At 39.4% G+C, this 27,980-nt stretch overlaps 1 protein-coding gene across 8 annotated transcripts in view; it reads left to right on the top strand.

Moving 5' to 3' along the window:
* kidins220a (kinase D-interacting substrate 220a) overlaps positions 1–27,980 on the top strand; it is a 127,182-nt gene that overhangs the window by 20,818 nt on the left and 78,384 nt on the right. For all 8 annotated transcript variants that reach the window (XM_038306984.1, XM_038306990.1, XM_038306989.1 and 5 more), the window contains 13 exons: positions 6,121–6,219; positions 6,874–6,972; positions 9,111–9,209; positions 9,477–9,575; positions 9,735–9,833; positions 11,323–11,520; positions 11,607–11,705; positions 11,938–12,036; positions 23,759–23,857; positions 23,932–24,109; positions 24,190–24,354; positions 24,437–24,616; positions 27,669–27,834. In XM_038306984.1, coding sequence (XP_038162912.1) covers positions 6,121–6,219; positions 6,874–6,972; positions 9,111–9,209; positions 9,477–9,575; positions 9,735–9,833; positions 11,323–11,520; positions 11,607–11,705; positions 11,938–12,036; positions 23,759–23,857; positions 23,932–24,109; positions 24,190–24,354; positions 24,437–24,616; positions 27,669–27,834 — 1,679 coding nt within the window. The remainder of the gene's footprint in view (positions 1–6,120; positions 6,220–6,873; positions 6,973–9,110; positions 9,210–9,476; positions 9,576–9,734; positions 9,834–11,322; positions 11,521–11,606; positions 11,706–11,937; positions 12,037–23,758; positions 23,858–23,931; positions 24,110–24,189; positions 24,355–24,436; positions 24,617–27,668; positions 27,835–27,980) is intronic.

The following is a 27,980-nucleotide window of genomic DNA, read 5'->3' as shown; positions in this document are numbered from 1 at the left end:
AGCAGTGGCTTCTTTTCCTCTCGCAGCTCCTCTGCCTGCTCTCTCCTGTCCCTTTCACGCAGCAGCGCATGGAACTGCTGCGCTGTTTAACTCAACTCTCATTGGTTGTTCTGCCTTAGGTTCCGCCTTCTCTCTCTCTGATTGGCTGTTTTCTAGTCCTGGTGTGCTTGGAGCACAACATTGAAAATTTATTCACACTAGAATGCTGCGGTTACTACAATAAATATTAGGCTACAAAACTAGTCCCAATTAAAAAAAATGATTATCATGTACACTAAAAAACAAAAACCTTTTTTTTTCTTTTATAAAGCGAAATATTCTGAGTCAGCCAGGATTTCTGAAGACACAAAATGGGCAAATAAAGGCTGTAAGCATCAACATTTCTAATTCTTATCCACAGCCAACTAAAAAAGAAAAAGTGAGTGTTTCCTTTTTACCGATATTTAGTTGCTATTACTGGTTTCATTTTTTGATGACTCTTTGAGAAAGTTCAGGTATAATTATTAGCAGGTGTTATTTCTCTTATAGAGTACAACAACAAGAAATGGGGCCTAAACATCTGATGTTTTTCGTTTAAAAGGCATAATTAGGGTTCCATATAATAATAGTTCTATTTTATTGACTATTTATTTCAATTCAATTCAGTTTATTTATATAGCGCCAAATTCACAACACATGTCATCTCAAGGCACTTTACAGTTCAACCAGATCATACAGTCAAATTGATACAAAGTTTTCTATCTAAGGAAAACCAGTTGATTGCATCGACTCAAATACAATCCCTCACACTAAGCATGCTTGTAGCGACAGTGGAGAGGAAAAACTCCCTTTTAACAGGAAGAAACCTCCAGCAGAACCAGGCTCAGTGTGAGCGGCCATCTGCTGAGGCCCACTGGGGTTCAAGGAGACAGAAGCAGAGATACAAAAAGCAGCTGTAAAAGGCGGCCCCGTCCAGGAAACACACAGCCAGGCAGACAAGCTCCAAGGCAGCTCCCATGCCAGAGGACGAAGAGAGCACATCCAGCCAGTCACGGTCAGAGAAACAGGACCACACTGGAAAACAGGCCGATCTCCAACATCTATAAACAAGGGTGTTGATAGAAGCAGCACAGCTGATGTTTCTTTCCAGGATGACGTCACAGCCAAACAGGAACAGACGAGGCAAAGCTACTCTGAGGAAAAGCAGAGAGAGCAGAAGGTTAGAGATTGAACTAACAGATTCTGCAGTTAGGAGAACAGAGATAGAATGAAGCAGAATGATGAAATGGGGGTCCCTATGTCCTCCAAAAGTCTAAGCCTATAGCAGCATAACTATAGAGATAGCTCAGGATAACCTGAGCCACCCTAACTATAAGCTTTATCAAAAAGGAAAGTTTTAAGCCTAGCCTTAAAAGTAGACAGGGTGTCTGCCTCACGGACTAAAACTGGTAGTTGGTTCCACAGGAGAGGAGCCTGATAACTAAAAGATCTGCCTCCCATTCTACTTTTAGAAATTCTAGGAACCACTAGTAAACCTGCAGATTGAGAGCGAAGTGCTCTGTTAGGAACATAAGGAACAATCAGATCTCTGATATAAGATGGAGCTTGGCCATTTAAGGCTTTATATGTGAGAAGGAGGATTTTAAATTCTATTCTTGATTTAACAGGAAGCCAATGAAGAGAAGCCAGGATAGGCGAGATATGATCTCTCTTTTTAATTTTCATTAGAACTCTGGCTGCAGCATTTTGGATCAGCTGAAGGCTTTTAACTACAGTTTGTGGACTTCCTGATAGTAAAGAATTACAATAGTCCAGCCTAGAAGTAACAAATGCATGGACTAGTTTCTCAGCATCACCCCTGGACAGGATATTTCTAATTTTTGCAATGTTCCTCAGATGAAAGAAGGAAATTCTAGAAACCTCTTTGATCTGGGATTTAAATGACAGGTCCTGATCAAAAATAACACCAAGATTTTTTACTTTATTATCTGAAATCAGTTTAATCCCATCCAAATTAAGTGACTGGCTAATCAGCTTCTTTTTCAGAGACTCTGGTCCAAAGACTATAACTTCTGTTTTATCTGCATTCAGAAGCAGAAAGTTAAGAGTCATCCAGGTTTTTATGTCTTCAAGACATGCCTGTAATCTATGTAATGGGTTAGCTTCATCTGGATTTATAGACAGATATAGCTGGGTATCATCAGCATAACAGTGGAAATTAATCCCATGCTGTCTAATAACTCTACCAATTGGGAGCATGTATAAAGTAAAGAGAATTGGTCCTAGCACTGATCCCTGTGGTACTCCACAGGTAACCTTTGAGCGTGTTGAAGATCTATCATTAACATGAACAAACTGAATTCGATCAGATAGATAAGATTTAAACCAGTCTAGTGCTGTTCCTTTAATTCCAACAAAATATTCAAGTCTTTCTAAAAGAATATTATGGTCAACTGTATCAAATGCAGCACTAAGATCCAACAGGACGAGCACAGATACAAGTCCATTATCTGAGGCCATGAGAATATCATTAGTGACTTTCACCAGAGCTGTTTCAGTGCTATGATGAGCTCTAAAGCCAGACTGAAACTCTTCTATTTATACTTCTAGAAATAGGATAAAGACAAGAACAAACAAAGGAAGAATCTAAACATTGATTTTATCTTACATAGATTTCCACACAGTCTATAAGTAAATTAGTACAAACATTAATGTCTGGTAAAAATGCTTGTATCTGGCTGTTTATTTTGGATAATGTTAAATTACAGATAAGATAGTGTTATATTGTCTTTTATAATTGTTAAAAATGATTTTATATTTGAATACGGTACAATTAGGCTCATTCTTAGTGTTGTGTTTGTAGATGATGCCACTAAAAAAGAAAATACAGTAAGGAGCTATTTAAACAGTCAGACAGTAAGCAATATAGGACAATGATAAAAGGTTGTGTTACATTTAATCCTTTACTATTAAAAACACAGTTATACATTATATGATTATAGGAAACACAGATATCCAGTAATAATGATGCAGGGCAGCTTGTAGGTGAAGCAGCTGCCCTTCAGTGCTTCAGGTGATGTCTAAATAAACCAGGTGAAACTAAAATATTTCTTATATATATATATATATATATATATATATATATATATATATATATATATATATATATATATATATATATATATATATATATATATATATATATATATATATATATATATATATATATTGTATTTTTACAATTTTGGTATAATTACTGATCTAAGTGGATTGCTCTGTAGGGGAAAGGGACATTTTACATTTATATTATGTTTTAAAGTCTCTATTCTCCAGTTAATGATTAATCACATACTAAATTAGTTGACGATTATTGAAATAATCAATTAATACGATTAATTTTTTCAGCCCTAGATAAAATAGATTAAATGGGCTATACAGAGTAACTACAGCCCAGATATTCAAATTTTATAGTGAAGTTAATATTTTAATGAATGTATTATTTTGCTTGATACAGAGAGAGCATAGTAGGTAAAATATAAGAGTGGGGTTTAACTCTGCACAATTGTATATCTTCAAAAGAAAATATTGTATTTACCTTCTCTATTAGTCATGCAAATGAAACCATTTACAAAGTGGAAAACAGTCCTAATTCCACATTCATCAGAGCCTGTGATACTTCAAACATTGATAAACAGCATCTAATGAGTGTAGAGCTTATAACATTTTTATTAATGTAGCAAAATGATGCTTTTCTCTTTTAACAATTAATTCGTCTTATCAGTACGGATGCTCACATCGAGCATAAAAAAGGGCACGCATATTGCAGCACCAATGACACCAGACCAATAGTGTCCCCACCAAAGTTCAAATCAAACCTACGCCCTTGCATTTCAGTACATACTAAAAAGGAATCCTGGAATCCTGGAAAATTATACCAGGCAGGTTTAACAAACAAGTTACATGAATAGTAAAACCCTCAAGAACATTTTACTAACACAAACTGAGGGACCAGGCTGAGGTAGGAATTTAAGGTTACTGAAGTGCGGATTTTTTTACTGAAAGCCGGCGGGCAAAGTTTGCAGAGAAATGTAAGATTGTTGCCATCATCCTCACCGACAATGAACGCGTTCAGGCACAACACTGCAGGAAGAACTGGTGCACTTTATAGATCATAAGGAACTAAGGTTCAATATTCAGGGTTTCCCCAGGAAAACTGTCTAATGGTAGGTACCTCTAAAGTAGCCCATCAGGGGTTAGTTTAAAAAATATTAAAAGTAGACTTTTCAAAATATGGATATTCAATCGTGTGTTATTCCATCCGTCCGTCCATCCGCTTATCCGGGGTCAGGTCGCAGGGGTAGCAGCTTCAGTAGGGAGGCCCAGACGTCCCTCTCCCCAGCCACTTGGGCCACCTCCTCTGGGGGAATCTTAAGGCGCTCCCAATCCAGAGAGAAACATAGTCCCTCCAGCGCGTCCTGGGTCTCCCCCTGGGCCTCCTCCCGGTGGGACGTGCCTGGAACACCTCACCAGGGAGACATCCAGGAGGCATCCTAACCAGATGCCCGAGCCACCTCAACTGGCTCCTCTCCATGCAGAGGAGCGCAGTTATTATAATATTATATTGACAATACAAAAAAACCAATTATAGAGTCCTGAAATACCGTAAATTCTCTAATATTGGCCTGTATTCCATTAGCGGCCGGGACTCCAACATTGGCCGGTCTCGCTGTCAGAGGAGGTAAATAATGGCCGGTCTCTCATACAGGCCGGGGCTATAAACGTTTTTTCTGGGCATACCTCAACATTATACTTGTGGTAGTAACCTACAAGTACCACAGCCCTGCGCAGCTGGACGACAGGCCCTGACTGCTGCCCGTCTGCGCGAGGAAGAGAACAGACACGCAGCAGAACATGAGGAGGAGCGCGAGTGATGAGGAGATTAAAGGGAGAGATGAAGAGGAGGAGGATTAAACAGAATTGGAGGATTTTTTTTTTCTTTTTTATTTCAAACCAAGCGAGACATGGTAACTGTACTTTTTCAATAAATGAACCTAGTGTTTTATAGGTTCAAATAGACACAAAATCTCATTTTTATTCATTCCACTGGTAGTCTGTTTTGCTCAAATAGCAATAGAAGCCTGTCTCTAATTCTGGCCTCTTTCCGGGCCTATATTAGAGGATTTACGGTAAGCATTCTTTCAAAATACTGCTTTAAATAACCCAAAAAAAAAAAAAAATCAGATAAAGTGCATCTAATTTTTACACTAAATTGATTTAGTACGTTTAATATTGTTAATATTTCCATATAGCTCAAAACATGCTTACCAAACTCCATCTACTGCATTTAGGGTCATTTAACCATTTTGAGTTAAATGTTTAGAATTGCAGATCAAAGATGGATGCTCTAAAGGAGTCTTAGCAACAATGCTAGCTGTTTGAGCAGCGGCTCGGCTAACGTTAATGAGCTCCACTCAGGGGCGGTTCACTCTGCTTGGTCACCCAGTAGACCAATGTGCTCCAGGTGTCCTCCGCTGCTCCTTTGACTTCTTCCTGACCGTGTCATGTGACCAACTTCTTTATTATTTGATGAAGTTGGTGTCAATGGATCGAAAACAGGCAACATGTTGATGGTGAACCTTTTTACTCCCCACGTGTTACAAATCGACCAAAAAGTGTCCCCATCGTGCTTTTAACGGTTTAACCTTTTCTTTCTCTGTTACTCGTGCATAAAAACGTCTTTAAAACATAGAAACTAATATCTCTTAGCCTGACGGAGGGAGGGGCGGGGCATTGAGGCGACATCTAAGGCAGGATGCAGTAAAGCAAATGAGGCCTTCAAATGGCGAGGGAAGCAAAGGGACCTTTGTCCGTATTTTAGAGCGGTCGTCACAGAGCCCTGATCTCACTCCCAGGGATTTGTTGGCCAAAGCTGAAAAGATGGCCGTGAGAAAGCAAGGAGGCTAAAACTGACCCAGTTACACCAGTAAAGGACCAGAGAACTGTTGGCAGAAGCTTGTAGAAAGAAACAACTGACCAAAGTGAGGCATTGCATGAAAACATGCTTCATTAGGGAACACCAAGCACTGTTTATATTCTGAAAGCTTTCCCCGGTAATCTAATAAAAATCATCCTGGTTTTCAGAACGGCCAGACTCCCCTGATGGTGGCGGCGGAGCTGGGCAATCTGGAGATCGTACAGGAACTGATCCGGAGAGGAGCCACCGTCAACATGGATGACGTCGTAAGCATGAAAGCACATGCAACATTCTAGCGTTTCTAGCGCATGTTGGCGTAAGAAGGAGCGAAAAACAAATGTTCTTACAGCGACCACATCACTGTACTTAAAACAAAACATTAAAAAAACTGACTAGTGGCTTTGATGCTGGATGCTGATGATGTCAGCCCAGTCCGAGTTCAGTCCTCGGTTATTATGAGCCATCATGAGGCATAATGACACCTCATTACAGGTGAACTCTTTTGAGTAAATGACAGGATCCCTTCTGCAGGCGACACCCTGCTTCTTTAGGGGCCAGCCCATTTACACACACACCAACTCACTCATTTGTTCTCCCTCCCTCTTTAGCACACGCACTCATATCCTCACACACCTCTTATTACCATCCACTGACCTGTAACCTGCTATTACACCTGGCATATTTGAGCTCGGGCTTACGCCTGCTGTAGGAGACAGGAGAAAGGTTAGATCCTCTGCTCACTGCTCTGTTGACATTACCGCCTGACTCTGTTCAGCATCAATGCGACACCGGATTCCCATGAGCACCTGGTATGATCAGCTGGTAGGTCTCAGTTGTTGGATGGCCAGGAGTCCGGCGTGGCGTTCCGGAGGATTCGTTGTGTCTTATTGGAATCCTCAGAGTAACGTTTTGATGTGCAGGACTGCTGGACGGCTCTGATCTCCGCCGCTAAGGAGGGACACTTCGAGGTGGTGAGGGAACTCCTGGAGAACAATGCCAACCTGGAGCACAGGGACATGGTGAGAAGAAACAACTAATGTTTAAATCTATTGACTTCTGTTATTTATGTTTTAAAAAAAACAACATAAGGTCAGTGAAAATAAGTTACACTAAACTACATCAATGTGAATAGATTGGTCTATTTATCTATGAAACATCCATCAGAAAAAATAATTTCCTTCAAATTAACAGACCTAAAATCAGATATTTGGTGTGTATAAACATTTCAATTAATAATATAATCAGGCCTTTACTACTAATAACCTTAAATAGTTATATATAATAGTTTATATGTATGTATATTTCAGTAGTAAACAGTAAACATACAGAAAAACACTGACTAGATAATAAAAACAATAATTAACTGAGAGAATGTCAGATAACAAACTTATGTTAATAATGTTTAGATCAGTCAAAGGCTGCTTTAAAAAATACATATTTAATCTGAATTTAAAACAACTTTCAGCTCTTTTTCAGTTTCCTGGGTGTTTATTCTAGTTAAGAACTAAAAGCTGCTTCTCCATGTTTGGTTCTGGGAATGAAAAGTAGATCAGAGGTTAACCTTTATTTCACTAGGAAGAGTCTTATTGAGGTTAAGAAGGGATTCCTATCAATGAAAAGCTTAGAAAATTATCAAAACATGTGTCAAACATGAACTATTGCACTTATATCTCATCAAGTCGATCAGAGTTTTCAATGACTGGTTTGCAGAAGTTCTTGCAGGAGTTTTTTTTCTTCTCTAATTTTTGGCTGATCGTTCAATCATAAGCAGACTTCAGGAACTACCTAATATCTGCTGCATTTTGTCTTTACACTGGAAAAATTATCTCAAAAATGTGTAAAATTGTCTTAAATTAAGTGTATTTAGTAGGTAAATGAGATAGTTTGCCAATGGAATGATTTATACTCTTAAAATAAGATAATTAGATAATATACACTTCAGTTTTCAATTCAATTCAGTTTATTTATATAGCGCCAATTTACAACACGTCATCTCAAGGCGAAAAACACTTGTAATTGTAGGCAATGCGATTGTGTTTTCTTATTTTAAGTGTAAATTGTCTTGTCCTCTTTTACCTCCTCAATCCAAGAACAAATGCACTTATTTTAAGTTTTAAGTTTTTTCCAGTGTAAAACATCCCTGGTACACTGCAAAAATTTTAATCTAAATAAGTAGTTTTTTTTTTTTTTTTTTTTAAATAAGTGCATTTTGCTTTAAATGAGGAGGTAATTAAGACACTTTGCCAACTGAACAAGACAATTTACATTTAAAACAAGAAAATACTGCATTGTCTTACTTCAAGTGCTTAATATCATATCATTTTAAGATTAAAAATACTCATTCCATTGGCAAATCATCTCTTTACCTACAAAAATTGAAGGTTAATACATCTAATTTATCATTTTTGCAGTGTAGAGCATTGATGTAGTCTAATAAATATGAACATATATGAGTGTAGGAATAGGTATTTAGAATCCATTCTGGGCTTTAGTATTAAAAAACATATATTTAGACAATATATGTTGATTAAAATTGATGTAAACTCTGATATGCTCCCATTTTTCTAATGTAACTCATATTGTTCCCCTTTCTAGTCAACGTGGCGCCTCAGTTATGGCTGAACAACATAATCCAGTTGCTCTAAAATGGACATGAAATCCAATTAGTTTCTGTGTGCTGGCTCCTCTCTAATGAAAAATCAATCCAGTTAAATCTGCTTTTCTTGGCATTATTCGGTTATGATATTTGTTCCTGAGATAAGGAACCCCAGAAAGTCTGAGCTTCCTTAACTCTACCAGAATTCCTCTAATGATCTTTTCTAGGGTTAGATACTGGAAAAACAATCCAGTTTTAAAAGCCTCTGAGCTTTTTTTATTTAATGGCGTCAGGAAAAACATCCTGACCTGCACGAGGTCGGGATGCGTTGGAGCCGTCCAGGAGAAGTCCCAGCCGTTGATCGCAGCTGGATTAAAATAAACCACATTGTGTTTATGCAGCTTAGTCACTGGAAAGTGTGTCACTCCTTCCAGAAATAACCCACGTTCCTGCTACAAATCTGCCTAGATTTGGCAGAAATGTGATGTGTTTTAACTCCATACGACGGGAATAAGCTTTAATCCTGTAATTCTTTAATTTGCTGTTGATCTTCCTGCTCAGGGAGGGTGGACTGCGCTCATGTGGGCCGCCTATAAAGGCCGGACGGAGGTGGCCCAGCTGCTTCTGGAGAAAGGAGCTAATCCCAACATCACTGGACAGGTACTGAAGCTGAACCCAGGGTCTCAGAGCTTATTGGTCAAAAGCTTAAAACATTCATATACCTTCAACCTTTCCTTTACTTAGTTTTTTTTGTGAGTTTTTAAAGCACTAATTGAAGGAAGAGCATTAATAGTCAACACTGCTAGCTGACTTTTGACCAACATGTCTCATCGTACATTACCTGCCTTTTCAGGCAGATTAAAGTGTTTCTAATCTGATGGTTAGTTCCTGTCAGACTGACCTCCTCTTTTTACTATGGCCCAACAGTACAGCGTCTACCCCATCATCTGGGCGGCTGGCCGTGGCCACGCTGAGATTGTCCATCTCCTGCTGCAGCATGGAGCCAAAGTCAACTGCTCTGACAAGGTGCCTCCTCCCTCTCTGATGTTTATCACCTGGTTTCAGACCTGCAAAGTGCAGAGATAACCGTTTTAGTTGGACTCTTATCTCTTTCCTTTCCGTGCTCTTTTCCTTTCTTTTTTCTAACCACTAAATGTTAATGGAACAAAGTGATTCTCTTTGCAGTACGGTACCACGCCTCTGATCTGGGCTGCCAGGAAGAACCACTATGACAGCGTAATGCACCTTTTGGAGAACGGAGCTGATGTGGATCAGGAAGGAGCAGTAAGTGGTTTGGATTCCAACGCCGCCATGTTGTACATAAATGTACATAAACGCTAACATAAAAGTAGTCGTTGAGTAGCATAGATAAATCATAATCTGATCGTTGAGAAACAAATGAAGAATTCATGCATCAAGAAGGAGAAAAAAAATGCAATGTGGAATTGAATAATTGATTTATTTTGTGTATAAACTGTTTAAAAATTAGTAGCATTTACATTGAAAATGATAATTGGTTATAACAATGATATTAATAATAAGAACCATAATCATATTTATAAGGAAAGTAGGATATTTATTATGTAATGACAATAATAGGGATTATTATGACAATGGTGATGATTATGATAATGTTTATTGTGAAAATTATAATAAAAATGACCATAATATAACTTATTATGTTGAAGGTAGCAGTAATATTATTAATTATTATAATCTTAGTTCTCTATTGCAGCTTCCAAGGACCTCAGATAAACTATATATGTTTAAATCTTAAGTAGAGCTAAAACAATTAATTGGATTCATCAGTTATAAAAATAATCCTCAACTAATTTAGTAATCAATTAATCATTAACTGGAGTATAGAGACTCTAAAACATGCCTTTATCTGACAGAGCGACCCACTTAGAGCAGGAATTATACCAAAATGGTAACAAAAATATATAGAAATTTTGCATTTAAGATAAAAAGATGTTCTCATCTGTCGATATGCTCTATCTAGAAGTCCGCAAGCGGAAAAGTTTTAGTTTCACCTGGTTTAATTTAGTAAAAAATCTTTTTTAAGAAATCTTTAGCTAGTCGATTATCGATCGATTAATAAAAAAAGTATTCTACAGGTTAATCGATTTGCAAAATAATCGTTAGTTGCAGCTCTAATCTTAAGATACTTATAATGAGAATCAATCAACATTGGAGAAGCCGTTTTATTTCACATGGTTAATGTTTAATATCAGGAAACATCTACAGTTAGACTAATAATTAAATATGGAGGAAAAAAAGCTTTTTCTCAACCAGCATGTGTCAAAAGTTTGGCTTTAGATAATGTGGAATCACAGTCTTGTGCTTAAAGTTGGCAATTATATAATATTAAACTATGCAAAAAAATTTTAATCAACATTGTTTAATATCTAATCATTACGATGCACAGAAGCTGCTGCTTTTACAAACCAGAATATGAACCTATTCTGTCTCTAATTTGTGACTCAGTTTAAAAAGATGGGAAACAATCATCATGTTCTTTAACTGTTTTGAAGCTTTTAAATGATTCACTTAATTAAGGTTTATCAAACCTAAATAAAGGCGTCTGAGTTAATCTTAACGGTGACATAATGTCGGCTTTCCTTCCTGTTGTGTCACTAATCAGACGGAATAAACAGTCCGAGGTTAAATCTCTCTTTTAGAACAACTGGGAAGAACCTGAAACCCTTGAAAAGTCTGGAATGGTTAGAGGAAAACATGCTGCAGACTTTATAAATCCCCTCCTTTCTTCCAGAACTCCATGACGGCTCTGATCGTGGCGGTGAAAGGAGGCCACACAGACGTGGTCAAAGAGCTGCTGAAGAGGAACCCTAACGTGAACATGACTGACAAGGACGGCAACACTGCGCTCGCCATCGCCGCCAAGGAGGGCCACACCGAGATCGTGCAGGACTTGCTGGATGCCGGGACCTACGTCAACATCCCAGACCGGGTGAGACGCTGCGGATCCTTCTCTCCGGGCAGCCGGGGGCCCCGGGCGGAAGGGATGATTAATTATGGGTGTCCTGTTTCTCTCAGAGCGGAGAGACGGTGCTGATTGGAGCGGTGAGAGGAGGCCATGTGGAGATAGTTCGAGCTCTGCTGAACAAATACGCTGATGTTGACGTCAGGGGCCAGGTAGGGGCCCCTTCTCTTGTTCCCTCGCTTCCTGAGTTCTCTGTGTGAGATGTTACTCTGTCTGTTATATTGTTTACCTTTTGAACTTTCTTCCCGGGAGCAGAGTTGCACAGATAACATACTTTACCCCAAATACAAAAAGATAAAACAACATGCAGTGACCTCCTTTGCATGTAACCTTTTATTATAATTATTTACCTTAAAAATGTGCCTTTATTCGCTTTCCCTCCAGGATGGAAAGACTGCCCTCTACTGGGCAGTGGAGAAAGGCAATGCTGCCATGGTGAGGGACATCCTGCAGTGTAATCCTGATACAGAAAGCTGCACCAAGGTAAACGGTCTCTCTAAAGGAACCAGTGAAATTCATTCTTATAATCCAGACATCATTGTTTCTCCTTCTCCTCTTTTATTTCCCTATTTCCTATAAACCTGCTGTTTTTTTCTTTCTTCGTAAAGAACATCATCCTTGAGTAAAATCATGTTAAGTTACCGTATTTTCGCAACTATAAGGCGCATATAAACGTCTTTTTTTCCCCTCAAAATGTGTGGCAGAGCTCTCTGGGCTTCCGGAACATGTAGGGAGAGGACGCACACGCGAAGGCTCCCAGCCCACTTTGTTATGCTCCCTTGGAACAAACTTTCTGCACGAACTTTGACACAATATTAAATGCTAAAGTTGATTTAATTGTTTTTTCAGTGACTAACATGTCCAAAAACGCGAAATCAGCTAACTTACAGACTCCGGCTACACGTGCGGCGGGCAAGCTAGCAGCCTTTGCAGCTAGCAACCTTCCAACAACAACAGAGGACCCTGTGTCACCCGACAAACCTGCGGCAACGGTGGTGGCCATGGACCAACTGGCGGCGGAATTCGCTAAACAGCGAACATCACTTAAAGAAGATGTTTCTACTCTTATTCAAGACGCCATTAGACCGCTACAAGCTTCACTTGACTCCCTACAGACAACAGTGACCTCATTCCAGAACCGTCTCACCGCCGTTGAGTCGGTGGCAGGTGATAACTTCGAGCGGGTAACAGCGGCCGAGTCTACCATCAAAATGCTCCAGAGCCAGACCCAGTCGCTGCTGGACCGGTGCGATGAACTCGAGAACCGCTCACGGAGATCTAACCTCCGCATATTAAATATTCCTGAGGGCAGTGAAGACGGCAAAGATCCCTTAAAGTACATGTCGGACGTCTTGATGAAAGTTATGGGTCCTGATGTTTTTTCTAAACCGCCTGAGCTGGAGAGAGCCCACCGTACCCCGACCTCCAGAGCCGGCCAGAGATCTTCCCCTCGAGCGTTCCTGGTCTGCTTCTCCAGATTCCAACAGAAAGAAGCTGCGCTGCGTTGGGCCAGGAATCATGAGCTCAAATACCGAGGCGCCACAATAAGGATTTATCAGGATGTCAGTGCAACGCTCGCTAAAAAGAGAGCCGCGTTTAACGGCGTCAAGCAGGCCCTGTATCAGAAGAACATCAGATTCCAACTGCTCTACCCGGCCCGGCTGCGAGTGACGTGCGGAGACGACGTGTTCACCTTCGGCTCACCTGAGGAAGCTCAGAAGTTCTATGATCGGAGGTTCGGTAACTCAGAATAACTCTCCATGACATGCGATGTCAACCTGCGGCTCATGGACCCGAGGTTTGATCACTCAGTGATGTAACTATTAGACTTATCAGCATTATGCTGAATTATATCTAGACTTTTTTTTTTTTTTTCTCTTTTTCTCTCTATTAAAACACTCTCGTTACATTTCAATCTTGAGGTTATTTTTATTCTTATATATGTGCCTATTTGTTTGTTGATTATCCTGATGTCTAACCATCATTCTTTTTTTTTTTTTTTTTTTTTTTTTTTTTTTTTCCCCTTCATGGTTTGTTTCAATTTTGAGGTTAAGAGAGTCCAGCTTACTGTTGACTGGGAGCCTTCCAGAGTATTGAGAAAATGTGCTTCTGGAAGTTTTTTTATTTAGTGTTTAGCCTGCAGCTTGCCTCAGAGAGAGCTACAAGTATAGGCTTAGTTTTAGTTTCGTGTTTGTTTGTGGGGAGGGCTGGGGAAAGGGACACCACTGAATGTTTGCAACATATACTTTTTTCTACTAGCTTGAGTGATAAAGATAGCTTAACTGTACATTGTTTTTTTTTTTTTTTTTTTTTTTGTTTGTTTGTTTTTTTCTCTCTTCTCTCTCTTATTTATTCATTTATTTGTTTATTTTCTTCTTTTTTCTCTCTCCATTTCATATTTCTGTTCCATCTCATATCAACTCTAGTTAAACATGGTAAATAGTATCAACACAGAACTGGCTTCTATACGATTCGTTAGTTGGAATGTGAGGGGTTTGAATGGGCCTGTTAAGAGAGCCAGGATATTTAACCATCTAAAGTATTTCGAATGCGATATTGCATTTTTACAGGAAACCCACCTATTACTAAAAGATCAAGTTAGACTTAAAAAGAGATGGGTGGGCAATGTGTTCCATTCCAATCTTAACTCCAAAACTCGCGGAACAGCTATATTAATCAATAAAAAAATTCAGTTTAATGCGACTGCTGTTATCTCTGATCCACAGGGACGATTTGTAATGGTCTCAGGGCTCCTCTATCACAAGCCGGTGGTCCTAGTAAATATTTATGCCCCAAATTGGGATGATGAGACTTTTATAGTCAAAATTATATCACTAATCCCAGATCTGAACTCAAAACAGATGATTTTTGGCGGAGACTTAAACTGTGTGATGAATCCAACACTTGACCGCTCCAGCTCTAAAACTGCAAACCTCTCCAAAAAGGCAAAACTATTATCAGATTTTATGGATCAGATAGGAGGTGTTGACCCATGGCGCTTTTTATTTCCACAAAGTACACTATATTGCCAAAAGTATTTGCTCACCTGCCTTGACTCACATATGAGCTTAAGTGACATCCCGTTCCTAATCCATAGGGTTCAATATGACGTCGGTCCACCCTTTGCAGCTAGAACAGCTTCAACTCTTCTGGGAAGGCTGTCCACAAGGTTTAGGAGTGTGTTTATGGGAATTTTTGACCATTCTTCCAGAAGCGCATTTGTGAGGTCGCACACTGATGTTGGACGAGAAGGCCTGGCTCTCAGTCTCCGCTCTAATTCATCCCAAAGGTGTTCTATCGGGTTGAGGTCAGGACTCTGTGCAGGCCAGTCAAGTTCATCCACACCAGACTCTGTCATCCATGTCTTTATGGACCTTGCTTTGTGCACTGGTGCACAGTCATGTTGGAAGAGGAAGGGGCCAGCTCCAAACTGTTCCCACAAAGTTGGGAGCATGGAATTGTCCAAAATGTCTTGGTATGCTGAAGCATTCAGAGTTCCTTTCACTGGAACTAAGGGGCCAAGCCCAGCTCCTGAAAAACAACCTCACACCATAATCCCCCCTCCACCAAACTTTACACTTGGCACAATGCAGTCAGACAAGTACCGTTCTCCTGGCAACCGCCAAACCCAGACCCGTCCATCAGATTGCCAGATGGAGAAGCGCGATTCGTCACTCCAGAGAACGCGTCTCCACTGCTCTAGAGTCCAGTGGCGGCGTGCTTTACACCACCGCATCCGACGCTTTGCATTGCACTTGGTGATGTATGGCTTGGATGCAGCTGCTCGACCATGGAAACCCATTCCATGAAGCTCTCTGCGCACTGTTCTTGAGCTAATCTGAAGGCCACATGAAGTTTGGAGGTCTGTAGTGATTGACTCTGCAGAAAGTTGGCGACCTCTTCGCACTATGCGCGTCAGCATCCGCTGACCCCGCTCCGTCAGTTTACGTGGCCTACCACTTCGTGGCTGAGTTGCTGTCGTTCCCAAACACTTCCATTTTCTTATAATACAGCTGACAGTTGACTGTGGAATATTTAGGAGCGAGGAAATTTCACGACTGGATTTGTTGCACAGGTGGCATCCTATCACAGTTCCACGCTGGAATTCACTGAGCTCCTGAGAGCGACCCATTCTTTCACAAATGTTTGTAAAAACAGTCTGCATGCCTAGGTGCTTGAATTTATACACCTGTGGCCATGGAAGTGATTGGAACACCTGATTCCAATAATTTGGATGGGTGAGCAAATACTTTTGGCAATATAGTGTAAGTCCTTCTCCTTTTTTTCCAATGTACATCACTCCTATAGCAGAATAGACTATTTTTTCATAGACCAGAACCTTCTTCCCTCTGTCAAAAAAGCTGAATATTCATCTATAGTAGAATCAGATCATGCCCCTGTACTGCTTGATCTTACATTTCCTCTTCATCAATTACAACATCCCCCCTGGAAACTTGACAGAAACTTCTTGGCTGACGAGAACTTCTGTGAAATGATATCCCAAAAGATTGAGGACTTTATAAATTTCAACAAAAAAGATGATATCTCTCCTTCTCTCCTGTGGGAAACATTAAAAGTAGTGATTAGGGGTGAGATCATAGCCTACTCAGCAAAAATGAAGAGGATCAATAGAAATAAGCAAGAGGAGCTTATTAAAGCTATATCTATGGTGGATGCCCAATACTCTGTTTCTCCCTCCCCCGAGCTCTATAAGAGGAAGCTGGACCTCCAAACACATTATAATTTACTATCAGCTGAAAAAACAGAACGTCTCCTATTAAAATCACGTGGGTATGTTTACGAGCACAGTGACAAGGCTGGGTGTTTATTAGCACATCAACTCAAGTGCCACTCTGCCTCTCAACAAATCCCACAAATTCGTAGAGAAGATGGCACCCTAACTATTGATCCAGAAGAAATTAAGGACACATTTACCTCATTTTACTCAAATCTGTATACCTCAGAGAAGACAAATAATTGCTCTGACATGGAAGATTTCTTTAATAACCTCCAAGCTCCTTCTGTAACAACAAATCACAGGACAGAATCCGAACTTCCATTAAATTGTAAGGAAATTATTACTGCAATAAAATCGATGCAGAGTGGCAAGGCACCAGGCCCAGATGGATATCCCATAGAGTTCTTTAAAAAGTTTTCTCATAAACTATCAACAATTCTACTCGATATGTTTAACGACTCACTGTCCCATGGATCACTCCCGCAGACATTGACTGAAGCATCAATTACCCTCCTGCTAAAACCAGGTAAAGATAGCAAAGAGTGTAGCTCGTACAGACCCATCTCCCTCCTAAACTGTGATGTGAAGATCCTGGCCAAAGCCCTTGCTTTACGCCTTGAAACCACAATACATGACGTTATTTCTGCTGACCAAACTGGTTTTATTTCAGGCCGACATTCATTCACAAATATCCGTCAGCTCTTAAATGTTATCCACTCTCCTGTGTCCAGCGCTGTACCTGAAGTAGTTATCGCGCTGGATGCAGAGAAAGCTTTTGATCGGGTAGAATGGGGATATTTATTTGCATGTCTAAAGAAATTTGGATATGGCCCCAATTTGGTCTCGTGGATTAAACTTTTGTATACCTCTCCCAAAGCCTGTGTAATCACTAATGGTAAACGCTCACAGTACTTTCATCTATCAAGGGGCACCCGTCAGGGCTGTCCAATCAGTCCATTGTTATTTGCCTTGGCTATAGAACCCCTGTCTATTACTCTCAAAACTTCCCCATCCATTACTGGGATCATTAGGAGGGGTAGAGAGTTCAAGGTATCTCTTTATGCTGACGATTTATTAATGTATGTATCTGACCCTGCTTTATGTGCTCCTCATATCATTCACACCCTGAAGAGGTTTGGCGCCCTCTCTGGGTACAAACTGAACTTAAATAAAAGTGAATGCTATCCTGTTAATGACTTGGCCCTTCAAATACAGGATGGTGCCCTGCCGTTCCATCTGTCTAAAAACGGCTTTAAATACCTGGGCATTAATATTACAAGAGATCTGCAGAATCTTTACCAAGAAAACTTCTATCAGTTATTCGAGAAAAATTAAATTAGATTTAAAGAAATGGAAATTACTTCATCTATCTCTGGCAGGAAAAGTTAATTGTATCAAAATGAACGTGCTTCCCAGATTTCTTTACCTATTTCAATGTATCCCACTTTATCTTCCTAAATCTTTTTTTAAATCTATTGATAAGGCTCTGATTTCATTCATATGGAACGGGAAGAAGCCTAGAATACGGTTAGAACTGTTACAGAGGCCTAAAAACCAAGGTGGCTTAGCCCTTCCAAACTTATGTCACTACTATTGGGCCTCAAATGTTCAAAAAATTATGTACTGGCTCCACACTCCTGATGCAGACTGGTGCCACTTTGAAGCTGTATCTTGCATCTCTACTTCTCTTAGAGCCCTGATCACTTCCAACCTTCCCCTCCCCTTCTCACAATATACTAACAATCCTATAGTTATAAACACTCTCAAAATATGGTCTCAGCTCAGACAGAACTTTGGGTTTAATAACCTTCTCCATCTGGGTCCTATACACAATAATCACCTTTTCCTCCCAGCTAAGGTAGACTCTGAGTTTACTTTCTGGCAGAAACGTGGCATTCTTAATTTTGAGGACTTGTACATAAATGATAGCTTTGGAACCTTTGAAGATGTGTCACATAAATTTGGCCTCCCTCGGTCTAGCTTATTTAGATATTTCCAAATCCGCCACTTTCTTCAACATCACGACCCCAGTTTTCCATACATATTACCTTCTGGTCTAGATGATCTATTAAAATCTCAGTTTAATTCCAAAAGACTGGTCTCCAGAATCTATGATAGTATACTCTCTTTTAAAAACATAACACTAGAAAAGACCAGAGCAGACTGGGTGGAAGAGCTGGGGGAGGACTTGGAAAAGGACACTTGGGAAAACGCGTTATTAAGAGTAAACAGCAGCACTTTCTGTGCTAAGCTTAATATTATACAATTTAAGGTCCTACATCGTATTCACTATTCCAAATCAAGACTAGCTAAAATATATCCTAACATAGATGCAAGATGTGACAGGTGTCAAAACACTCCAGCTGACTTGACACATATGTTTTGGTCATGCCCAGCCCTGGCAACCTACTGGTCAACCATCTTTAAAACACTATCAGAAGGATTGAATATTAACCTTCAACCCAACGTCGCTATGGCCATATTTGGTGCCATAGATGGAAGATATATGACATTAAGGGAAGGCCATAGAAACATAATCGCTTTTACAACGCTGCTCGCACGGAGAAGAATCTTACTGCACTGGAAATCTAAAAATCCACCCAAGGTGTCCTTGTGGTTTAGTGACCTGACACACTTCATGCAATTAGAGAAAATGAAATATACTCTAAGGGGATCTAAGGACAAATTTTTCTCTGTCTGGGGTCCGTTACTGACACATACACTATATTGCCAAAAGTATTTGCTCACCTGCCTTGACTCACATATGAGCTTAAGTGACATCCCGTTCCTAATCCATAGGGTTCAATATGACGTCGGTCCACCCTTTGCAGCTAGAACAGCTTCAACTCTTCTGGGAAGGCTGTCCACAAGGTTTAGGAGTGTGTTTATGGGAATTTTTGACCATTCTTCCAGAAGCGCATTTGTGAGGTCGCACACTGATGTTGGACGAGAAGGCCTGGCTCTCAGTCTCCGCTCTAATTCATCCCAAAGGTGTTCTATCGGGTTGAGGTCAGGACTCTGTGCAGGCCAGTCAAGTTCATCCACACCAGACTCTGTCATCCATGTCTTTATGGACCTTGCTTTGTGCACTGGTGCACAGTCATGTTGGAAGAGGAAGGGGCCAGCTCCAAACTGTTCCCACAAAGTTGGGAGCATGGAATTGTCCAAAATGTCTTGGTATGCTGAAGCATTCAGAGTTCCTTTCACTGGAACTAAGGGGCCAAGCCCAGCTCCTGAAAAACAACCCCACACCATAATCCCCCCTCCACCAAACTTTACACTTGGCACAATGCAGTCAGACAAGTACCGTTCTCCTGGCAACCGCCAAACCCAGACCCGTCCATCAGATTGCCAGATGGAGAAGCGCGATTCGTCACTCCAGAGAACGCGTCTCCACTGCTCTAGAGTCCAGTGGCGGCGTGCTTTACACCACCGCATCCGACGCTTTGCATTGCACTTGTTGATGTATGGCTTGGATGCAGCTGCTCGACCATGGAAACCCATTCCATGAAGCTCTCTGCGCACTGTTCTTGAGCTAATCTGAAGGCCACATGAAGTTTGGAGGTCTGTAGTGATTGACTCTGCAGAAAGTTGGCGACCTCTTCGCACTATGCGCGTCAGCATCCGCTGACCCCGCTCCGTCAGTTTACGTGGCCTACCACTTCGTGGCTGAGTTGCTGTCGTTCCCAAACACTTCCATTTTCTTATAATACAGCTGACAGTTGACTGTGGAATATTTAGGAGCGAGGAAATTTCACGACTGGATTTGTTGCACAGGTGGCATCCTATCACAGTTCCACGCTGGAATTCACTGAGCTCCTGAGAGCGACCCATTCTTTCACAAATGTTTGTAAAAACAGTCTGCATGCCTAGGTGCTTGAATTTATACACCTGTGGCCATGGAAGTGATTGGAACACCTGATTCCAATAATTTGGATGGGTGAGCAAATACTTTTGGCAATATAGTGTATATGTAAACTTAAAACTGTGCCCACTTAAATACCCTCTGCCAGTCCTTCTGAGTTTGTATATGTGATTTGCATTCAACCCATGTGTACCATTACCGGTGAGGTGCACAGTCTTGGTGCTGGAGAACTGAGATAAATGTTCGTTATGTATACTTGCGTGCGTGCATATCTTGATGTATATATGTATGTAAAACTGATTATTATAATTTTTTTTTTTTTTTTTTTTTTTTTTTTTTTATCCATATATTTCATTACTCTCATTTATTATTACGATAATTTATTTATTTATTTTAGTTTACTATTATTATTATTTTTTTTTTATTTTTTTTTTATTTTTTATTTTTTTTATTTAATCAATATTTTATATATATATATATGTATAAGTACGGGTATATGTAGGTGTGCATGTATACATGTGTATATATGTATATGTCCCCTATTTATTTATTTATCTAATTTTATTTATTTTTTTATTCTTTTATTTTTTTAGCTATTGTCTATTTTTGTATTACTTTTAACTACCTACTCCTGCTAGATTGGTGTCCAAACGGTTGTCGGGATGGGGGGGTTAAAATATAAATATGAGTATCATGCCTCTTGTATGGAAATTATAGATTGTACCACTGATGCTCAATAAAAAAAAATAACAATAAAAAAAAAATAAAAAAAAAAGTGTGGCAGAAACAGAGGAAGATGATTTTGATGGGTTTGATTAATACTTTGTAATAAATACATGAATAAAGCACAAACATACTCAGTTTTGCTCCCGCTCTATTTTTAAATACGCAGTAGAGGTGTTTAAACGTAGTAGTAGACATGTACCGGTATATAAAACCCGCGCCCTATAATCCGGTGCGCCTTATGTGTGTGTTAAATACAGAAATGGCACACATAACTGAGACTGCGCCTTTTAGTACGGTGCGCCTTATGGTCGGGAAAATACGGTATATATGTTATATTTTTTCAGAAAAAAGAAAACTTTGTTTTTCCCAGTTAATGCCCCTATTATACTAAATCTGACCCCAGTTTTAGGTTGGAAGGTTTCCTTTTCTGGATTGTTTGTGTTTCAGTATTTCTTTCCTGTGTAAATATGAAGTCAGTTTGTAAAACTGAATCAAATGCAATCCAGAAATTACATTTTGAAGGAAAAAAATTTCCTTCATTAAAAAAGTTTTATCAAATACAAGAGATGGAAAGGGAGGTGAAAAAAAGAGGGGATAATAACTAACGGGAGAGAGAGAGAGAGATAGAAAGGAACGAGTGAATGTAAAGAGAAAATCAAACAAAACAGCAGAAATAGACACAGAAGATAAACAGCAACACCTAAAAGTCTGCTTCAATTCCTGTATGTGATGAGAGGGAAAGAAAACGGCAACAAGAAGACAGCCGACCAAAGTAAACCTCAAGAAAAATCTTCCAGAGCAGCGGGTATTCTTTATATCCTCATGTGTGTCGAAGGCAAAACCTGTGGAGATTAGACAATATTATTCAGGGTGGTGTATATCTGTAGCTGTAGCTGGATCCGTGAACACCTGGAATCAAACTCCCTTGGTATGTATGCATGAGCATGCATACATACCAAGCATTAAGCATTTACAAAGCTTCTTCAGAAGGAATTTATGCTTAACAGCAGGCGTGGGCGGCCCCAGACTCGCCCTACAGGGCCCAGGATGGATAAAGAGGCAATGCGAGCCCCAGATATCCAGAGGCATCCCAGATCACTGGGACACAAGGAGGGCAGACATAGGGATGGCAGCAATCCCCAGAGAAGGGCAGAAGAGAGTACCCGGAGCCTGAGCCCCAAGGGGCCAAGGCCGAAAGGGGCCCGACCCTAGAGGCCATAGTGCTGCGGCAGCGAGCCCATGGGCTTCGACTGCGGCCAGTTCTAACGGTCCGCTAGATGTTAGCCACAGCATTTGTATCGGTGAAGAGGGAGTGTTATTAAGAGAGGTTTGAACTGAAGAGAATGGGATCCAAAAAGGGAATTTTGAAAAAACAACAACACAGGTTTAAAAGGTAAAGTTAGGAAAGAAAATCTAGAAATAAAAAAAAATCTGAAAATTTTCATAATTTCTTTTCTGGATGCATTTTTTTTTAAATATGTATTTACAAACACATTCTTAGCAGCAATAATTGAACAACATTCAATCCATTTGTAAGAAACAAAGTAGAATTAATTATCAAGCAGCTTTCAGAGACACACACTAAGCTCTTGCTGTGGTCGGCTGTTTAGGAGCCACAGAGGGAGAATCCCTGCCCACATGAGTTCCCCCTCTTGAGGAAGTTTAGCTGAAGTTTTGGCTTTGAGTGTTTAGGTAAACACTGACTTATAGGTATAGTGGAGGACGTTCTTTTTCCAGGTGGATAATCTAAATAAGTGGTCCTCCTAATTGTCAAGCCTTTTGGTGATATGTTTACGTAAGGTTGTCCTTCGCTCTCGTCCCCAGTTAGCTACCTTTCCCTGCGCATGCGCACTTTGATGCGGTGAGCTACAGTTTCAGACAGTCATTAAAGCTCACCTTTCCCACCGCCGTTCTTTAAAAATGGCCGAGGGTCGTAAGAGAAAGAGTGTCTACGACGTTTATGAGAAGAAGAGAAAGGGCTCAGAGTAGAGAAACAAATCAGAGTTTTTTTGGGAGATTCTTTCACGCTAATGCGTATATTTAAAGCTCAGGTCAGGCACTGATGCCTCGGTTACAAAGTTTTTACTCAACAGGTAAAGTTTGGAGAAATGCATTTCACATCACTGCTAGTAAAAGTTATCTACCTCTATATATTTATAACTTCTTTTGTAATTTGCTTCGTTAGTAGTTAAATTGTGGCCACAGATCCTTATTTACCCTGCAAACATCTCCATACAAGCATGTCATAATTTATTTAAAGTACCAGAAGTCTTTTTTTGCGGGGAAACTTTTTATATATAGATATGGTTGAGATGAGATCTATCCTTCAGGAGAAATGGGCTCATGCACGCTCTTGCACGTGTTTAATGGGCATTTCCTCTCGGGAGCAGGTAAAGGGTTTTGCCTGTGCGTTTTTTTTATTTTTTATTTTTAATGGGGACGGCGGGTCTTTTCAAATTTCCTGGAAAATCCTCCACCATACCTTTAAATAATCCAGAGTCTGGCTATTTAGAGCCCTGCAGGCAAAGACAGGGATTTTAAAACAGACTCTGAAATCAGTAGAGATCCAGTGTAAAAATGTAAGACTGAAGAGAAATGGGAGAATTCGCTTGACTTAAAAGGTCTCACTGCTGCCGTCTGAATATCTTAACGGCATGAAATAGAAGATCTGTCCAAAGCTATGAAATATGTTCTCACAGTAGGCTATAATGGATCAATGAAGAGAAAAAGATCCACCTTTCCTCTAAAATCTTTTTACATTATAAGAGGAAATTCTACTGCCACTTTTTGTAAAACTATAGAATTGTCTTTACTGCAGAAGTTAAAAACTTAAAAGTGGTTTGAATTGGATGCAAATGTTCTTTTTTATCTTTTAGGAAGGAGAGACGCCGCTTATTAAAGCCACAAAAATGAGGAACATAGAGATAGTGGAGCTGCTGCTGGATAAAGGAGCCAAAGTGTCTGAAGTGGACAGGGTACCGTTCAGCAAACACTAAAGCATCATTACATGGAGTCTGTTTAGTCCTGCAGTAAGCGTGTCTCTGTCCAGAAAGGAGACACTGCCCTCCACATCGCCATCCGTGGACGAAGCCGAAAGTTGGCCGAGCTGCTGCTTAGGAACCCAAAAGATGGCCGCCTCCTGTACCGCCCCAACAAAGCTGGGGAGACGCCGTACAACATCGACTGCACCCACCAGAAAAGCATCCTGACGCAGATATTCGGAGCCAGTGGGAACCGTCTTTTCTATTTGAAAGCTAAAGTCCTCCCTGCTGTTGGGAGACTGAACCTTTTTCCTCTTTTCTCTCAGAGCACCTCTCCCCAACCGAATCGGATGGAGACATGCTGGGATATGACTTGTACAGCAGCGCTCTGGCTGACATCCTCAGCGAGCCCACCATGCAGCCGCCCATCTGCGTTGGCCTGTACGCCCAGTGGGGCAGTGGAAAATCCTTCCTCCTTAAAAAGCTTGAGGGTGAGTAAAATCAATAAATCCTCCTGAGAGTTTTATTAAACAATTGGCCTTATTGTTTTGTTTCTTTCCTCGTGTTCGTCAGATGAGATGAAGACCTTTGCAGGCCAGCAGATCGAGCCTCTGTTCCAGTTCTCCTGGCTCGTGGTCCTCCTGGCGCTGCTCCTCTGTGGCTCGGTGGCCATCGTCCTGGGTTTTACCGTTGATCCCAAGCTGGCGATTGCCGTCTCCCTCAGCCTCCTGGCCCTGCTTTACATCTTCTTTGGTGAGGAGATAAACAAGCTGGAAATGTTGAGTTAGATTCCTTGGACCTGATTATCATATGACATCACAACCACGCTTTTTTTTAAATAAAAGGTCAACGTAAAGAAATGTTTTTTTTTACAAACGAAGAACTGGTTTGGAGATAAAAATATAAATGTTAATGCCAGCCCAGAAATGTGCACTTTCTCTGTTGTGTTAAATGTTTAAATCCCTTAACTTCACGTTTCTTCCAAACTTTTCTCTTCATTCAGCATTTAGACGGTGAAAGTAAAAGGGTGTCGCCTCCTTCTACAAATGGCAATGAAATCATTTTTGTCTTGGGTTGAGATAAATAACTGTTTTACAGAATAACCGAGGCAAAAACGTATCCAGTAACCTAAATAACAGTACTTGATGTGAATTGTAAGCATTACTAAATGTATCCAATACAAAAGCTAAACACAAATTGGCAGTTTTAAATTACTGTAATCAGTTACTCTGAACTAAACTTAAAGTTTTCACCTAAGTTGCAGTTCTGCAAAATGCTTTGAATTAAACATGTGAATTTCTTTGGAAATTACTTCACGTGTTTAAAGTTTTTGGTTTTAAAAACTACCCTAGCTCTTCTAACTTCAGTATTCAATCTTAATACCATATTATGATCACTAGAGGGTGCTATAACCCAGGAAATATGAGCTCCCTTCCCTACTTCTACAATTTTCTTTGCTCTCATAATGCTGCCCTTTTCCTTCATAATGGCCCTTCCCAGTCAAACGCCAGCCCACTTCCCTGCAACTCCCAGCAAAATTCCCTCCAACTTCCAGCCACTGCAGTACGGAAGAACATTAGGGCCACTGAAAAAAAAAAAAAAAAGTAAACTGATTTTTAAATTTTATTTCAGTTTAATATGGGAAAAAAGTCAGAATTCTGACTTTAATCTCAGAATTCTGACAGCTAACAAACATGTTAGCATCAAGCCATAGCCATGTCTGTTTTAGAGACTAGCTCTCTTGTTTTAATGACCTTCTGCTCCTCCATTAATGAGGGGACCCCTCAGGCACGTAAAAAGTTGCCTAATTCCGTCATTTATCCACCAATGTGTTACTGGCCACCTCAAATAACTCACATCTTTGTCAGTGAAGCTGAGTGCTCCACATCTCTTCCTTCATGGTGCCCATCTACATTAAGATCCAAAATTCTGAGATTAAGGTCAGAATTCTAAGATTAAAGTTAGAATTCTGAGATTAAAGTCAGAATTCTGAAATTAAAGTCAGAATTCTGAAATTAAGTCAGAATTCTAAGATTAAAGTTAGAAATCTGAGATTAAAGTCAGAATTCTGAGGAAAAAAAGTCAGAATTCTGAAATTACAGTCAGAATTCTAAGATTAAAGTTAGAATTCTTAGATTAAAGTCAGAATTCTGAGATTAAAGTTAGAATTCTTAGATTAAAGTCAGAATTCTGAGATTAAAGTTAGAATTCTGAGATTAAAGTCAGAATTCTGAAATTAAAGTCAGAATTCTAAGATTAAAGTTAGAATTCTTAGATTAAAGTCAGAATTCTGAGATTAAAGTTAGAATTCTGAGATTAAAGTCAGAATTCTGAAATTAAAGTCAGAATTCTAAGATTAAAGTTAGAATTCTGAGATTAAAGTCAGAATTCTGCAATTAAAGTCAGAATTCTAAGATTAAAGTTAGAAATCTGAGATTAAAGTCAGAATTCTGAGGAAAAAAAGTCAGAATTCTGAAATTAAAGTCAGAATTCTAAGATTAAAGTTAGAATTCTTAGATTAAAGTCAGAATTCTAAGATTAAAGTTAGAATTCTTAGATTAAAGTCAGAATTCTGCAATTAAAGTCAGAATTCTAAGATTAAAGTTAGAATTCTTAGATTAAAGTCAGAATTCTGCAATTAAAGTCAGAATTCTAAGATTAAAGTTAGAATTCTGAAATTAAAGTCAGAATTCTGAGATTAAAGTTAGAATTCTGAAATTAAAGTTAGAATTCTGAAATTAAAGTTAGAATTCTTAGATTAAAGTCAGAATTCTGAAATTAAAGTCAGAATTCTGAGATTAAAGTTAGAATTCTGAAATTAAAGTTAGAATTCTGAAATTAAAGTTAGAATTCTTAGATTAAAGTTAGAATTCTGAGATTAAAGTTAGAATTCTTAGATTAAAGTCAGAATTCTGAGATTAAAGTTAGAATTCTGAGATTAAAGTTAGAATTCTGAGATTAAAGTTAGAATTCTGAGATTAAAGTCAGAATTCTGAGGAAAAAAAAGTCAGAATTCTGAAATTAAAGTCAGAATTCTAAGATTAAAGTTAGAATTCTGAGATTAAAGTCAGAATTCTGAGATTAAAGTTAGAATTCTTAGATTAAAGTCAGAATTCTGAGATTAAAGTCAGAATTCTGAGATTAAAGTTAGAATTCTTAGATTAAAGTCAGAATTCTGAGATTAAAGTTAGAATTCTGAGATTAAAGTTAGAATTCTGAGATTAAAGTTAGAATTCTGAGATTAAAGTTAGAATTCTGAGATTAAAGTTAGAATTCTTAGATTAAAGTCAGAATTCTTAGATTAAAGTCAGAATTCTGAGATTAAAGTTAGAATTCTTAGATTAAAGTCAGAATTCTGAAATTAAAGTCAGAATTCTAAGATTAAAGTTGGAATTCTGAGATTAAAGTCAGAATTCTGAGATTAAAGTTAGAATTCTTAGATTAAAGTCAGAATTCTGAGATTAAAGTCAGAATTCTGAGGGAAAAAAAGTCAGAATTCTGAAATTAAAGTCAGAATTCTAAGATTAAAGTTAGAATTCTGAAATTAAGGTCAGAATTCTGAGGAAAAAAAATCAGATCTTAATGTCCACAAATCATGACAAAAATAATATTTTAGTGCAAATATTGATGTTTAAAAAGGAACTGAAGGGAACCAGCTAATGGCCCATCATTGAAAATGGGGAAATTTTGAATGGCTGCTACTGTATTTCCAACACATTAATACAGAACAAATTTTTAAAAAATCAATTAGTTGAGCCAGTTTTTCTCTTTAGGCTCATCCTGTTTGGATCTTCCTTTGTTTCAGTGTTGGTGTACTTCGGAAGCCGGCGTGAGAGGGAAAGCTGGCGCTGGGCGTGGGTCATCAGCACCCGTCTGGCCCGTCAGATCGGCTACATGGAGCTGCTGCTCAAACTGATGTTTGTCAACCCGCTGGAGCTTCCTGAGCAGACGACCCGGGCCCTGCCTGTCAGGTGATCGGCTCAGAAACACGCAGTTTGAGGCTCCCTCAGCTGTCCCGTTTCATAAATTAATAAAAGTGTTTGCAGGCCCAGTACTATGTCTTAAAACATTCACTCCAAACAGAGCAGTAAGTTTGGAAAAAAGGTGTCAGAAAAAG

Source organism: Cyprinodon tularosa, unplaced genomic scaffold, assembly GCF_016077235.1.
Source record: "Cyprinodon tularosa strain WSP-4 unplaced genomic scaffold, ASM1607723v1 ctg6, whole genome shotgun sequence".
In the NCBI taxonomy this organism is placed as follows: domain Eukaryota; kingdom Metazoa; phylum Chordata; class Actinopteri; order Cyprinodontiformes; family Cyprinodontidae; genus Cyprinodon; species Cyprinodon tularosa.
This window is presented reverse-complemented; position numbering and strand designations above follow the sequence as displayed.